At 28.4% G+C, this 14,351-nt stretch overlaps 1 protein-coding gene and 1 long non-coding RNA gene across 4 annotated transcripts in view; one reads left to right on the top strand and one right to left on the bottom strand.

The window, feature by feature from the left end:
* Nucleotides 1-725: 725 nt before the first annotated feature.
* Nucleotides 726-2,085, top strand: LOC107454491 (uncharacterized). Its single transcript, XR_006225223.2, has 2 exons — nt 726-1,140; nt 1,918-2,085. It is a non-coding gene; the product is annotated as an uncharacterized lncRNA (long non-coding RNA).
* Nucleotides 2,086-5,145: 3,060 nt separating this feature from the next.
* Nucleotides 5,146-14,351, bottom strand: part of LOC107454492 (fibronectin type-III domain-containing protein 3A) — a 53,895-nt gene continuing 44,689 nt past the window's right edge. For all 3 annotated transcript variants that reach the window (XM_016071696.3, XM_016071697.4, XM_043043000.2), the window contains exons 23-27: nt 12,815-13,074; nt 12,470-12,673; nt 12,212-12,378; nt 10,823-10,947; nt 5,146-8,924 (exon numbers count right to left, since the gene is read on the bottom strand). In XM_016071696.3, coding sequence (XP_015927182.1) covers nt 8,604-8,924; nt 10,823-10,947; nt 12,212-12,378; nt 12,470-12,673; nt 12,815-13,074 — 1,077 coding nt within the window. In that variant the 3' untranslated portion in view covers nt 5,146-8,603. The remainder of the gene's footprint in view (nt 8,925-10,822; nt 10,948-12,211; nt 12,379-12,469; nt 12,674-12,814; nt 13,075-14,351) is intronic.

Below are 14,351 nucleotides of genomic sequence, written 5' to 3'. Positions count from 1 at the left end.
ACATAACATTCGGCGGCTCGCACGGAACTTTGTGAAGTGAGATAGTTAATATGAAGTGAACTTTCAACAACCTCCAAATAAGCTTAGGTATAAATAAAATGTGATTTCACACACCTCAATAAATTCCTGACTCTCTTTAGTTGAAGTAAGGTAAATTTTTTTATACCTCATAAATTTATTATAATAAATTTATTATTATTATAAGTGTGAAAAAAACAGCCTGCATACCCTGAAAAACACCTCATCAGCCTGGTTGATATGAAGTGAATTTTAAACAACCTCAAACTGAGCTGAAGTGTATGTAAAACAACCTCGTTTACTACCTTTATGAGGTATAATTTTCATGGTTGTTTTCTTTCAAACTTCAAATATACCTCAATAACACCTCAAAAATACACTAAATTTTCGTAAGGGGGGCCACCATTATGGCGAGCTCAGCGGATTAATCGCTAAACTGCGATAAAACAGGAAAATATGGACTGATAACAATTTTTCCTAATAATTATTTTAAAAAAAAACAACATAAATTTAGGATAATTTAGATAAATAAAAGAACTGATTTAAGTGTGCTGTAACAATAAGTTCATTGGCGCGTGTAATGACATTTCCAGTCATGGGTTGTGATGCAATAACAATTACACGTTTTTTACATTTTATAGAGTTGTAAAGCTAACTATTCGAATAACTGTTTGCTTATTGTGGGAAATATTGAATAGATATTTGCATTGAATGCTATGTTAAAACTGTGATGTTGTTTTTTCATTCAAGTCAAAAAAAAAAAACTTTGTTCAGAATTGCTGCTTGCCGAAATGCGAAAACAGTGCCTTATCAAATGTATTGAAATATTATCCATTAGGATAATATTTCAATGCATTTGATTCCTTCTGATAAAAGACTTCGACAAGAATGGGTCTCAAAAATCCGCCGTGATGATACCAGATGCACATCAATATCGAAGCATATGCGTGTTTGTTCTGTTCATTTCAAGCCATATGTTTACTCACAAAGGAAACAAGAAAAGGAAATTAATCAAGAGAGCAATTCCTTCCATTTTTACTTCTGCACCTCCGCAGAAAAAAAAGGAAACTTCCATGCCCAAATATTATGAATGATGAGGTTATGCCTTGAATAATCTTTTTGGTAGGGTATGTTTCAATCTTAGTTTGCAGATAATAAAAACTTTTCACAAAATCACTTTAAAAGTGCATTAAATATTGAATAATTATTTATTACAAGAAGAATCAAATAATTTTCAAATTATTTAGGATTTATACTTTCTCTTAAATAGTAATAATTTAATTAGTCATTTCGTAATATTTTTCTTCATTTTTTATTATTGATTAAAATATTTTTAAATGTCTGAATTATTTCTTATTAATAGGGAATAGATGAGAATTAATATCATTATTAAAATATAAAATAGTTATAATATAGTTATTTATCTGTTTTGGTGCAAAGAAATGTCAAAACTATTATTGACTTCAATAATACTTAATTGATTATAATAATGTGCACTAACAAGTCTTCATAGTGCATTATTTCATCAATTAATAAATGGTTTGCAATTCTTTTTCTTTATTTTACATCATTAAATTGTGGAAACCACATTTAACTTAATCAAAAGAACTTATTAAAAACTTTTATTCATTCTGAAATGCTATTTTTCTTTTATTATAATAGTTAGCGACTTATCAACCTGGCCATCTAATTCATAAATCCAAAATTAATTTTGAAAATAGTATGTTGAGTGAAAATCAACTTTGTTGATAGTATCGACGAAGGGGATATTTCTGTATCGTGATCTGCCTTGGCAACAATAATCATCAAAGCGATTTTAAACTTTCTATTTGTCTGAGAGTGCTTAGGAGTTATGTCCTTATAATTGATCTCTTACTGTGCTCTTTTTTTTTTCTTCAGTTTCTCGAGGTCCACTACCTGGAAGCTACGAAATCTTGGTGATTATTCCGCTGAAGATGATATTTTATCTTGACAAAGTATAAATATTGTGTGACTCTTGCGTCGCGTGAAGTAACCACATTATCTGTTATCTAATTAGTTAATGAAAATAAATTAATGTTAAGTGTATCAAGTTTCTTTTCAATCATCTGTAGAAACTGTAAAATGGATGATGTTGTGAACAGATATCTTCCTAAAGCTGTATCAGAATTCAAAGAAAAGACTTTCACAACAGATAGTAGGTTCTCCGTTGCATCAGATTTTTGAATACATCTTAGATACTTTCGCATCACTGATTTCAAATCTGCATTCGGTTTTTCTCAGCAAGCTTAAATTTTTATGCTATTGAATAATATATTTCTAACCTGGATTATTTTTTTAAAATTTACTCCCGGGACTGCTAATAAGATTATATCAGACAATATGTAATTTCTTTCTTTTTTTATCTACTTTTGATTAAAATCTACTTGAGCACAAACTTATAAAATAAAAATCTCGTGAAGGAAAACTAAATTTTTTACAACAATGGATAGTCAATTTAAAAAAAGAAAACAGAAAAAAAAATCTCAAAAATGAACTTGAATTTCGAATAATTCTAGCAGAAATTGAAGTTCGCAAAAGAAAATGGCGTTTTCAAATTTTAACTTCGTAGTTGCATTCGACGGGTTACAAACTACTGCAGATAGATCAAACATGGTATTTTTTCACAAATTTATCCGTCAACTCTTTGAGAGGAAAGACATTTTTTTTAAACCACCACCAGAAAACATAAAACACCAGAATTGTCAAAATTTAGTTTGGCTCTAGTAGAACAATTTATTTAAATGAATTTTTATACATTGTTTTGTTTTCAAGCTTGATACAATTTGTTTATGCTTGTTAGAGTTAATAATTCTCGAACTTATAGTAGAATATTAATCTTTTTTTACCGTCGTTCTACCTGTACATTTTTTAAGGCCCATTGTAATTTCAAATTCTTAAATCTAATAGTTTTTGCGCAGTAAAACAAAATTTAACAAAGAAAAATGAGAAGAAATTCGGGAAAAAAGCACTTTAAAACACAATAAATTTCAAAAAAATTAAATGTTCACAAACAAAACTGACCTTTTCAGCATGTCAAATTTCTACTTTGTAGCCGGATTCCTGTGGTTTACAGAGAAGCCCGTACGGTATTTTATACGACAAGTTTAACAATTAATAATTTTCTGACTAATTATCGAATATTAATTTTTTTAATGAAATTGCTTACTCTGAACTTTTTTTCTACAATCTTTCATAATTTTAATTTTATAGTTTTTGCGCAGTGTAAAAGAAAATATAACGTTATGTTGAACACCCAAAATAGCGGCAGCGGTCTTTACGATTTTTTAATATAGCTACATTTACTCATATTGTAAATTATAAAATACATATATAATAAAAATAAATTGTAACGGGCCAGACAAATGGCACGTTAGAACGGACGAAAGATACTGGCAAGGCGACTTTTGTCAAGAGAGAAGTAGTTCAGAGACTCCTGGATTAAAAGATGAAAAAAACTTAGTGTATTTTCTTCGCATTCTTAATAACACGTCATTTGGTAAAAAAAAAAAAAAAAAAATCAGNAACAGTTATTGAAGAAGAAAAAAAAGAGCTTCATCTAATTATATTCTGAAGAAGCGCAAAATTTTTACTTACAAAAACTTGTTATATTCAACATTAATGCAAAGCTTTTTTTTCCCTACAAAATGATTTAAAAGCATTTAAAAGAACAGCTCACAACTTTTGCGATAATCTTTAAAGCTTAATTCGAAAAAGAAAAATATTCATAAGGAACTTTTTGCCACTAAGAAATCAGGGCTATACGACCAGTTGACTGTAACCTGCAAAGATGTTAATAAATTTAAAATAAAATTTAGGAACCAAATAAATAATACAGCTATTAAAAGTTACTGTTTTTACTCTGTAAAGTCAAATATAGTTATGTAAAATCATCTTACTTTTGAGAATCAAAGTTATTTATCTAAAAGTTCGCCAAATGGAAAGTGATAGCATCAGAAATACAGAAGTGATAGTAGCCTTCCATTCATCCAGTATGAAGAGTGCTTAAACTGATATATCCATTTGAATAGCGGATTGCATATTACTGATTAACCAGTACACCTGAGAGTATTTGAAGTGAATGCAAAAAACGTCAAGATGTATGAGCTCATAACCAAACAACTCAAATTAGAAAAATTTTCAGCGACAGAAGGCGAGTCTTGCGCGAATGCAGCCAAAGACAAAACGGCTGTGAATAAATGCAGGGCCCGGGCATTCGATTTCAAGTTATTAGCCAGTAAATTACACAAGTATCAAAAGCATTCACCAATTTTCGAAAGTATTCGCCAAATGCAAGTCTTTATTTTTATAATTAATTTTTTCTCCCGCAGTTAGTTTAGAAAAATTCATCTTGAGGATCAAGTTAAATCTATTTTTTTCTTTTCGGAGGAAAAAATCATTCGCCAATACTTTAGCCAAATTTACGATTTTATCACCTTTGGCGAGGAGGCGAATCTTAAGCGCGGGTCCTGAAATAGCATAAAAGTTTTTATGAACCAACTCAATATCAATTTGTAAAAACACAGGGCAAGCAAGCACCATGATCTCCCATGAATCTGCTGCTGCTTTTGATAAAATAATTAGAAGTAATGGATAAGTTACAACCCGTGGCATCTGTGCAGCACTTTAACAAGAGAGAAAAAAAGTATGAAATCACCTAAACTAAAATCACATTACTTCACCTTGCTCTGTTCTAATTACATCCTTCTTAGCTTGACTTTACATTCCCATCTAATTGCTCTCAGGTGAAATGGTTTATCAGTTATATGCAATGATAAGTCAATTACATAACAGTGCATACCTTCCCTTATAACTCTGAATGAAGGTAAGTTATTGCTATCGTATTTCTGACACTATTAACATGTCCAATCTTCATTTGAGCAACCCTTGTATAGTTATCAAAACTAGCAAGTGCGGTTTATTAATACACTAATTACTACTGAAAGTACATTCTTATTGATTACAATAAAATTAAAATAGAATTTAAAAAGAAAACTATTAAGTATCCATGCTTTGTTTAGATAGTACTGGTAGCTTTCTCTGCTGGATATTGATAATATGTCAATAAGCGAGAGTTTAAGTATGCAGAAGGAATAAATAAAGACAGGGTTACGAACAAAAGAAAAAAATTTATTTATACAAGTGCCAGCACATAACTGTATAGCAACAAATAAAATTATTTTGATCATATAGATATTCCCAACAAATCATATATAATAACAAATTTATAATAAAATCATACACTTATACATAAATATATAATATGAAGATAACCAGATTTTCAAATTGATATACAAAAAAGAAATGCATTTCTCAAGTATAAGAACAAGACTTGATTCACACTTTAAATAAAGTCATCAGCTATATCACAAAGTTAAAGACACTTAATAATGATAAATTTTAAGTCATCAAGACATGAATGCATTAAAACATTTTGTAATAAATAATAGCAAAGATCTAAATTGATGATTACTTTGCAAATTTCTCTTGGAAGTCAAATTAAAATTCATGTAAGCTAAAAACAAATATTTAACATTAACGAGCTATTAAAATTATTAAAACTAATAAATATTGTTAAATTTTCTAATAAATATAACTTTAATAGAGCTATAAGTTATCAAAATAAAATCAACCATTTCTACCAGCTAATGAACAACAAATGAAATTGCATAGAATACAACTTTGATTAGTTATTACACTTCCTAAATTACACTCAACATAAAATGCCCAAAAATGTCTAAAGATCGGAAAATACCTGCATTATATCCTTCGAATGTTATTAGAACCACAATCAAAAATCATTAGGCATTTGATCAGCCAACTTAATATTAAAAACTGAACTTTTAAATATATTTTTCAGTACAAAAAATATAAAGAAATTAAAAAATATATATTTTCACTTAATTTGAAAGAGTTAGAACTAAATGTACATTTAGATAACAGGCAAGTTATACAGCATAGAACCAATGGGGAGCACTCCAAACTCTTCAAATAGTTAAAGTTTCATTTGTTTAAATGCTAAAAAGATCTCTCTCTTTATGATGCTAATGATTTAGAGTCAAATAAACCATTTTAATAACAAACTTTTCACTCATAATGGTAAACTAATAAAATGCCAATTTTTTACTGTAAATATTAGGTTCAAATGAAATTTCTTATTACACTAACTGGTTTAGCTACATACAGAGCAATAAGTTTCTGAAAACAATGAGTTGAATGCTATTATTTGTTGAATTTTATATAGGTTCTGATTTTCTAACAGAATTATTTTAAACATTGAAAAATAATTGTTACCAAATAAAGAATTATGTCACACGGACCAAATTACCCAAAATGTCACATGTTCAAACGTTTATAATAGTGTCACATGGAATGTATGCTTATCGTGGACCCGATCGTTCAAAAAGTCAGCAGTCAAGTGAATGTTCACAGTTTGAAAGTTAAAGGGAATTGGAATGTGTTCCACTAGCTCCATGTCACACAGCTTACCTTATTTCTCTAATAAAAAAATAGTACATCATATCAACATAAAGTTAAAGAACACTTACATTTTCAGAAATGTTTTAAGATGATGGAAAATTACATTTAAAAAAATACATAGAACAATGTTAATAAGAACTGAGCTCATGCTTTAAACAAAAGTTAACATAAAATAAGAAGTAAAGCTAAAGCAGAGTTATTAATTTTGGAAACAAAAATGTAAATACAAAATCGAGACATAAATATATCTTTCTTTTCAAAAATACTTCAATAGCCTTAAATTTATGTAATCCTTTAATGACTCTAATAATATTGCAGTTGTAAATCATTTTACTCTAAAAAGATATATAATTTAAGTATATACTCTCAGTATAACTAAGTATGAAGCTTCAAAAAAATATAATTAAGTAGAGTTTAATAATAGCAAATTGTGCTTTCATGAGATACATTGATTAATCTATATATAATATAAATAATTTCTTTGTGAACAAACTACACAAAAAGTACTAGAATCATAAAGAGTACTTTAATATATTGTAAACAAAGAGGTCCAATTAGACTAAAGTTTTGCTCTGAGCAGGTGCTATGAAATATCAGTGATAGTTAACTAAAGGGTTTTAATGATATTTAATTTTTAAAAAAATCATTTTATCAAATTAATTATGACACTTTCTATTTTTCAAGATGAGATTAATTTTAGTAGTAAGATGCATATTGTCTTTATTTTAAATTTTCAATTAAACAGTTTGATATACTTAAAAAGAAGTTTTTGTTTATAAGGAGAAATTATGACATGTTTAATTTAACGAAGTGCAAGCTTAAAAATTAGGTAATTTAATTGCACCAGTTGCTTCTTTTGAATAATTATTGCTATTTAATATAATAGTTGCTATTTTTGAATAATTATGTGAGTATAGACCAGTATTTTGTATTTTATATCACGCACAGACTAATATTTTCTATGCTTTAATATATAGTCACAAAGAAATTACCACAGCATGTCTGTATTACCAGTAAAATAAATAACAGAAAATGTTCCAATTTTTAGTATATACACATTTTTGCAGTATATTCGATTTCGTTCAGCACTTAAAGATAAATTATATTTTCTTATTTTACATTTCCTATACCAGGCAAAAAATAATATTTTTTATATGTCCACACACAGGAATTATTGCATGTCAATATTAAAATTTTTTATTGCACTAAAGAGATTTTCATAATGCTTTAAAAACAAAATTCGAAACATATCGGCTGATTTTGGTAGAAACTATACAACATCATGTAGATACAATGCAAATACTTAGAAATCAGATACGATAAATATTTATAAGTCAAATATCACATATTCAAACACAAATATAAGATCCAACATTACTGTGAGACAAAAACAAACACATAACGTTTATAAATAGATGGGTATGAAGAAAACAAAAAAAAAGTTAAAATAGAAATGAAAGTTTAAAAAAAAATGTGCGATCAGAAATAAAGTGGTATATAAGCATTTTTTCTTTTGTGTTGTATTTTTTTTTTTTAAATAAGCCAGCACCTTGACAATTGCATGCATTCTCCATAGAGGGAGTTAATACTATGACACACGCATACAGCACCATATATGGGTATTCTAAAACACATTGCACACAAAAAAGGGACTAAGACAGGAACCTCTCCCCCAAGAATCTGGGACAAATAGAAACGTGAGAGGTAGCTGAAATAGGAATGTGTATACATACATTTATAAAAAAGAATTTATTTTCTATAAAAATATTTTTCTTGATAATGTCAATCAAGGACATTTTAGTTTCTCTCAAAAAAAGGATTTTTTTTTTAATTCCTAATAATAATATTAGTTTTATTTCTCTCTCCAGTAATTTTCAAGCTCAGTTCATTCAAGAAAAAATAAATTTTTTTTGCTAATGAATCAAAAACATGTACACATATACAGCATATATTTGATATATTTATATATATATATATAATATTTATATACAAATATGGAAAATCTATATTCAAAAATACACATCAGGGAAATGGAAAAGGTTAGAAAGTTTGGAATGTTGACAAAAAAAATTTCTTTTCACCTACTGCTAAGACGTTGTGTAGGAAAGAACTTGCTGAATGATAATGGCAACACAGATAGCAATGAAAGTAAAGGCGCACAGTATAATAACGGCCCATTGCTGGTCTGTAAGGGGCTCACGATTTTTAAAAGTGCTGACGAGAGTCGACATTCTTGGAGCATGAGCTTCTGGAGAGGCCTTAGAGATTGTGCAAAACACTGTACATGGACTAAAAGGACCAGGAAGTTCTCCATCCCCACAATGCCTCACAGCTGCTACACGAACAGAGTACTCTGTTCCTGGCACAAGGTTATGAACAGTGAATCCAGTTTGAATGCCAGTGTAAAACTATTAAAAAAATATTTCTTATTTAAGAACAAGACAGGTTTATGAAATTTTATGACAAAAATAAAAACTCATAAAAAGCAAAATTGTTTTACAATCTTGATTACTAATTTAGAATAGCTTCTAACTAACAATTATCAGTATATTCTAAAATTCAGTTCATATTTATCTGAGAAATATGTTATTTATTATGTATAACAACAGATTGATATCTATTTAGAAAGGGTCAGCATCCTAAGGCCCAGAAGCTATTACCTCTCTCTTAACTAAGCAGCACATTTTACCTTTTTACCACACAGTTTTAAAACTTATCAGTAATATTGTTCACTACGATGAAAATTTAAAAACATCTCCCATATTAAAACAGGGTGCGTAGCCAAATCTTTGAATCAAAAATAAGCACTTTTTAAAAACTTTTCCAGCACTTTACAAAAATTTTCAAGCACTCAAAAAATTCATATTCAATCAATGATATTATTGAAAAACAAAAACTTTTTATAAACAGTTTTAGCCTTAAAAAAAAACCCAAAAAGAAACGGACGTAAATCGAAACAATCAGTACTTTCCCACATCACCGAGTGAATTCAACTTGATCATGAACTCAGAACAAAAGTACCCTTACCCCCTACGTCAAAAAAGTGTTAGAAGTAAAATAAAATAAACAAGAATAAAATTAAAAAGAAAAAGATTTCATAAGGATCTGATATTCTCTATCCGAATTGGAGCACTCGGATTTCGGTTTCAAGTGCGCGTGCATGCGCAAGTCATAATGTGGGTACGACATGAAGTCCGCGTGAATGATTACGTAGCAAACTCCCCATTTTTCGTGAAATGCATGAGATCCACCAGATATCACTAAAGGGGAAAAAAATTATTCGAAAAAAAAAGCACTTTTAAAAAACACCAGCTGAAAAAAGCACCTTTAAAAGCTTTTAAAAACGAAATCCCCAAAAGAGCACCTTTAAGTACTTTTTACAAACGCTACGCACCCTGTAAAATAGTATAAATAGAGAGTATAATTCCGCAGATTGAAATAATTTTCTGGACCTTTCTGACATTAAAACCCCTGCTTCTTCAACCACTGGTATTGCATGAAATTTCATAGCACAAATATGACTATTGTAAACTGAAAATGTTTATTTTTAAAAATACCACAATATAAATAATAATTTCATCAGTCAAACTTTTAAATAATAAACATGTCTTATTCAAGCTTAATATGAATAAAATTTCATATATAAGCAAAAATATAAATTTAAATAACTTGTCTATATGAAATAAGTGTTGCTAACTTATGTTCATTAGTAGAAAGCAGCTCCATTGGATTAAAGGATCTAGACTTCTAGTCTTTCACATATAAGAGTTTATTTCCAAACTCACAAAAAATGTTAAAAAGAATAACATTGTAATGTGTTAACTTGCCACTTTTTCTGTTGGTTGTAAGCTAGATAACTTAGTTTCCCTTTATTACCTGCAATCTGCTATAAGCTCATATTATAGTATCTTTGTTAACAAATATAATTTAACTTTTTATATTTATAAAAAGTGGCTTTTATTAATAACTGTTGCAGGTTACATAAATTATTTTAGTTTTAACAAATATGACATATACTACTTAAAACCAAGTGTATAAGAAAAAACTTTTTTTCCCTTTGAAAGCCATTGATAAACACAGAACCACAAGTGAAACAAAGTACATAGATCATAAATTAAGGCATTGATAATATGCAACTCATGAAATTATATCTTTAACCCTCACCCTTGTTTTGTATGAGCTTCAAAAATAAAATATTTTTCATAAAGTCAAACAAAAGATTCTTTCTATAAATGAAATCAATTGAAATAAATGACAAAACCATTTTATCATTTAAAAAAAATGCCACATCTAAAAATAATCTTACCACATGGAAATCTGATTCCTTTGTGCCAAGCTGCAGTTTATAAGATAGCATGTCATCTCCTATAGGTTTGGCTGGTGACCATTCAACGAAGCAAGAATTTTCTGTTATGCTTGTAACTTTAGGAGCTGTAAAAAATAAATAGCATATTAAAATTTACAAATTTTAAAGTAAAAACTTTCAATAAAAAGTCTCAAATTTGAGTAAAATGGTAATAAATAGTTGGTAAATGTTTATAATAGGTAATATACACAAGGAAGGGTCTGAGACAATTTTTTATTTCCAAACTGTGTAAGATTATTTTAGGAAAAACTGACAAATAAGAAAATATTTAATAAAAAAAAATTCCGTAAGTAAATCACCTATAAAATGTAATATAATATAAACTTCAAGTTTTTTTTTGTTTGTAAAAACCTTAATATGTAGAATATGTCCCTCTCAAATCACAACTTAAATGTACTCTTCTAAGATCGTTACATATAAAATTGGAAAAATAGTACAAAAATGAACTATATAATAGCAATTTGCATTTTTTTTTATTGAACACAAGTTTAATATTCCTCCTTTAAAGTAATCTGTTGATATCCAAAAGAAAAAAAGTATTTATGGAACAGTTGATCGAATTTTGTAGGCAGGCTAGATATGAGTACCTAGTCCAACGTAAAAAAAGACATAAGGGCTCTCATACTTTTAGCTAATTTATGGAAAGCTTGATTTTTAGCAATCTATGGACTAAAGAGTAAATGTAAAAATATAAATATCGAAAAAAAAAGCAAATAAGAGAGGTTATATCAACATTTTAAAAAGTTAGATTATAAGCAGAAAGCTCAACCATTGCTTGGACAAAGCAAACTTGCAATACCTTTGAATAAGAAAAGTAATTTCTCTCTATTTATAATTTCTCTCATATTATATCTATTGAAATCTATTATATATTCATATTAATACCTTTTTATCAATTACAATTAAAATACTTGAGTGGATTTTAAGCATGATTAGTATTAACTATGTTTATATTCTCACTACTTACTTCCATAGTTTTTGTTTCATAATCTTACACACTTGAAACATAGATTAAACATCTATATTATAATTATTATACCATAGATAAATATTATACGACGGATGTCAAGGCAATTTTAAGAATCCTGGTTGTAGCACATACAAAAAAGGAGTAAGAGGTAACTCTTTCGGATCAAGAAATTCTCATCACAAATATTTCTGCGTAAAAATTTGGTGTATTAAACCAATATTTAAATGAAGTTTAAAAATCTGAAATGTATGTTATCACACCTTGTGTTAAAAAAACACCAGCAAAATAAATTGGTAGATGCAACAGTTCTTAAATTATGTTACAAAGAAATTAACAAACATAAAAATCTACACCAATACCTTTCACGGCCGGAGGTAATGCCCTTTGCGTTGTAAAAGTGAACACATCAGAAGAAGGGCCATCTCCTTCTTCATTCGAAGCATATATTCGAAAATTATAAGATGTCATTTCTTGCAACTTAGTCACCTTAAACGTATGTCCAGTTCCTTGATAAACTGGTATAAATCTACAACAGAAAAAACAATAATTTAAAGCATTAATATTGGTAGTCATAAATACTAGAGCCAACAGCTACAAGTGCAATGCATATAACTTACCTTTTTGATTGTGGACTTTCTAATTCTAAAGTGTAATTTTTTAGATCCAAATTCTTTCCATCGCCCCACTTCAGACGCAAACTATTGTGAGAACAACCAGAGCATTCAAGAAGAGGAGGCAGTGGCGGTAAACCTCTGGTAACAATTTTCATGGGTGAACTGAAAGGTCCTGGACCAACACTGTTTATTGCTTGAACACGTACTCTGGAAATATAAATATTTTTTTAACAAAAATTTTAGGAAATAAGAGAATTAAATTGCAAATAAATAGTAAAGTTGAATATCAGTACAACTAAATATTTAAACATTTAGAAGGACAAAAATGAGACAAAATTTTTTAATCACTTGTATTGAGTTTCAGGTACCAATCCTTCGATGCAAATTTCTGATTTATCTCCTTCTGTTGTGTATAATACATCCCCAACTTCTACATTGTAACTAAGAATGGGTGAGCCATGATTATTGGGCTCTTTCCATGAGAGAGATATAGAAGAAGCAGCAACAGATATTTTAATGGTTGCAGTAGATATCACTCCGGGTGATGAAGGAAGTGTTTGACAGGATATGACATCACTAAAAGGACCTACCCCAGCAGAATTAACAGCCTAAAAAACAAAATATAAATTATCTCGTTTGTCTAGATAAATAAAATAATTTAAAAATCCTTAGGAAATTCAAAGCTTTAGGATAGTGTAATATTTCACATTAATTCAGAAAAAAAAACTAACCAGCTTTTAGAAATAAAGCAAAATAAAATTTAACTGGTTCCCATAAAATTAATGTAGCATTCTGTAGTTGAACTCTATTTCAATATCCTTTCTAACTTAACATTCGAGAGAGAATGAAAGTTAAAAAATTCTAGGTTTGAAGAAACTTTTCTTTAACACTACTTTCAGAAAACAAAATTTGTAGTTTAGAGCTACAAACACAAATTGTAAAACAGGAACGGCATTTTTTGTAGGACAACCTACTCAATTCCAACTCTAAAACACTACAACATTCATTTCACGGAGAGGACAAGTGATAATATACAATGATTCTCTCTCATGGCTAAATACTTTTATACAGTTCAACTCCAAAACAAATAATTTGATATTAGATTATGACCAAATATTGCTCATAAACTGAATTGGAACATTTCAATAATTAACTCCAAGAATAAATTACTAATTTACAAAAAAAAATTAATCTCACAGTTAATCAATTATTTAACAATATTTCCTTATTTGGTATTCTAAATTTCCCAACTTTTAATTTTTTCACTGATTTAAAGAAAAATTTCACTAGTTTCTGTAACAAATAGGTTCTGTAAAATATTTTCTTATTGATTTCTTAATTATAACTACAGAGTTCTTCCTAGGAATAAAAAAAGTCAGAATGTTTCCTCACAGAAAAGGGCAATTATTATAATTATACTAACTAATTGTAACCAGAATAGCGAATTCCAAAAAATAAATGGAGGAATTTATTAAGATTATCAAAATAAGAATATCTTCTAAGTTACATAACACTAGAACTAGATAACAAATTGTTTGAGCAGATATGATGCATGTGCTGTGTATCTACAACACATTTTTCTTGATTGGTTTTCTTCAGAATTTTTTTAGTAAATTCAGTTGAAGAAACTTTTAAGAAATTCAAAGACGAAATAAGTATTTTTATAAAAAAAATACCTATTGCAAAAGTGATAAACTTTTGCTAAACTATCAAATTTTTCTGAACATACCTGATCTGTCATCACTATGTTATTATAAGTTGCAAATCTGTTACTGTATAAACAACTAATTTAACTGAACACTTTTGAAATAAACTTACTATTATCAAAATAACTCTTTTTTATTAAGTACTGAAGATGATTTGATATCAAAATTACCATCAAGTT

The sequence above is a fragment of the Parasteatoda tepidariorum genome, chromosome 4 (assembly GCF_043381705.1).
Source record: "Parasteatoda tepidariorum isolate YZ-2023 chromosome 4, CAS_Ptep_4.0, whole genome shotgun sequence".
Classification (NCBI taxonomy): domain Eukaryota; kingdom Metazoa; phylum Arthropoda; class Arachnida; order Araneae; family Theridiidae; genus Parasteatoda; species Parasteatoda tepidariorum.
This window is presented reverse-complemented; position numbering and strand designations above follow the sequence as displayed.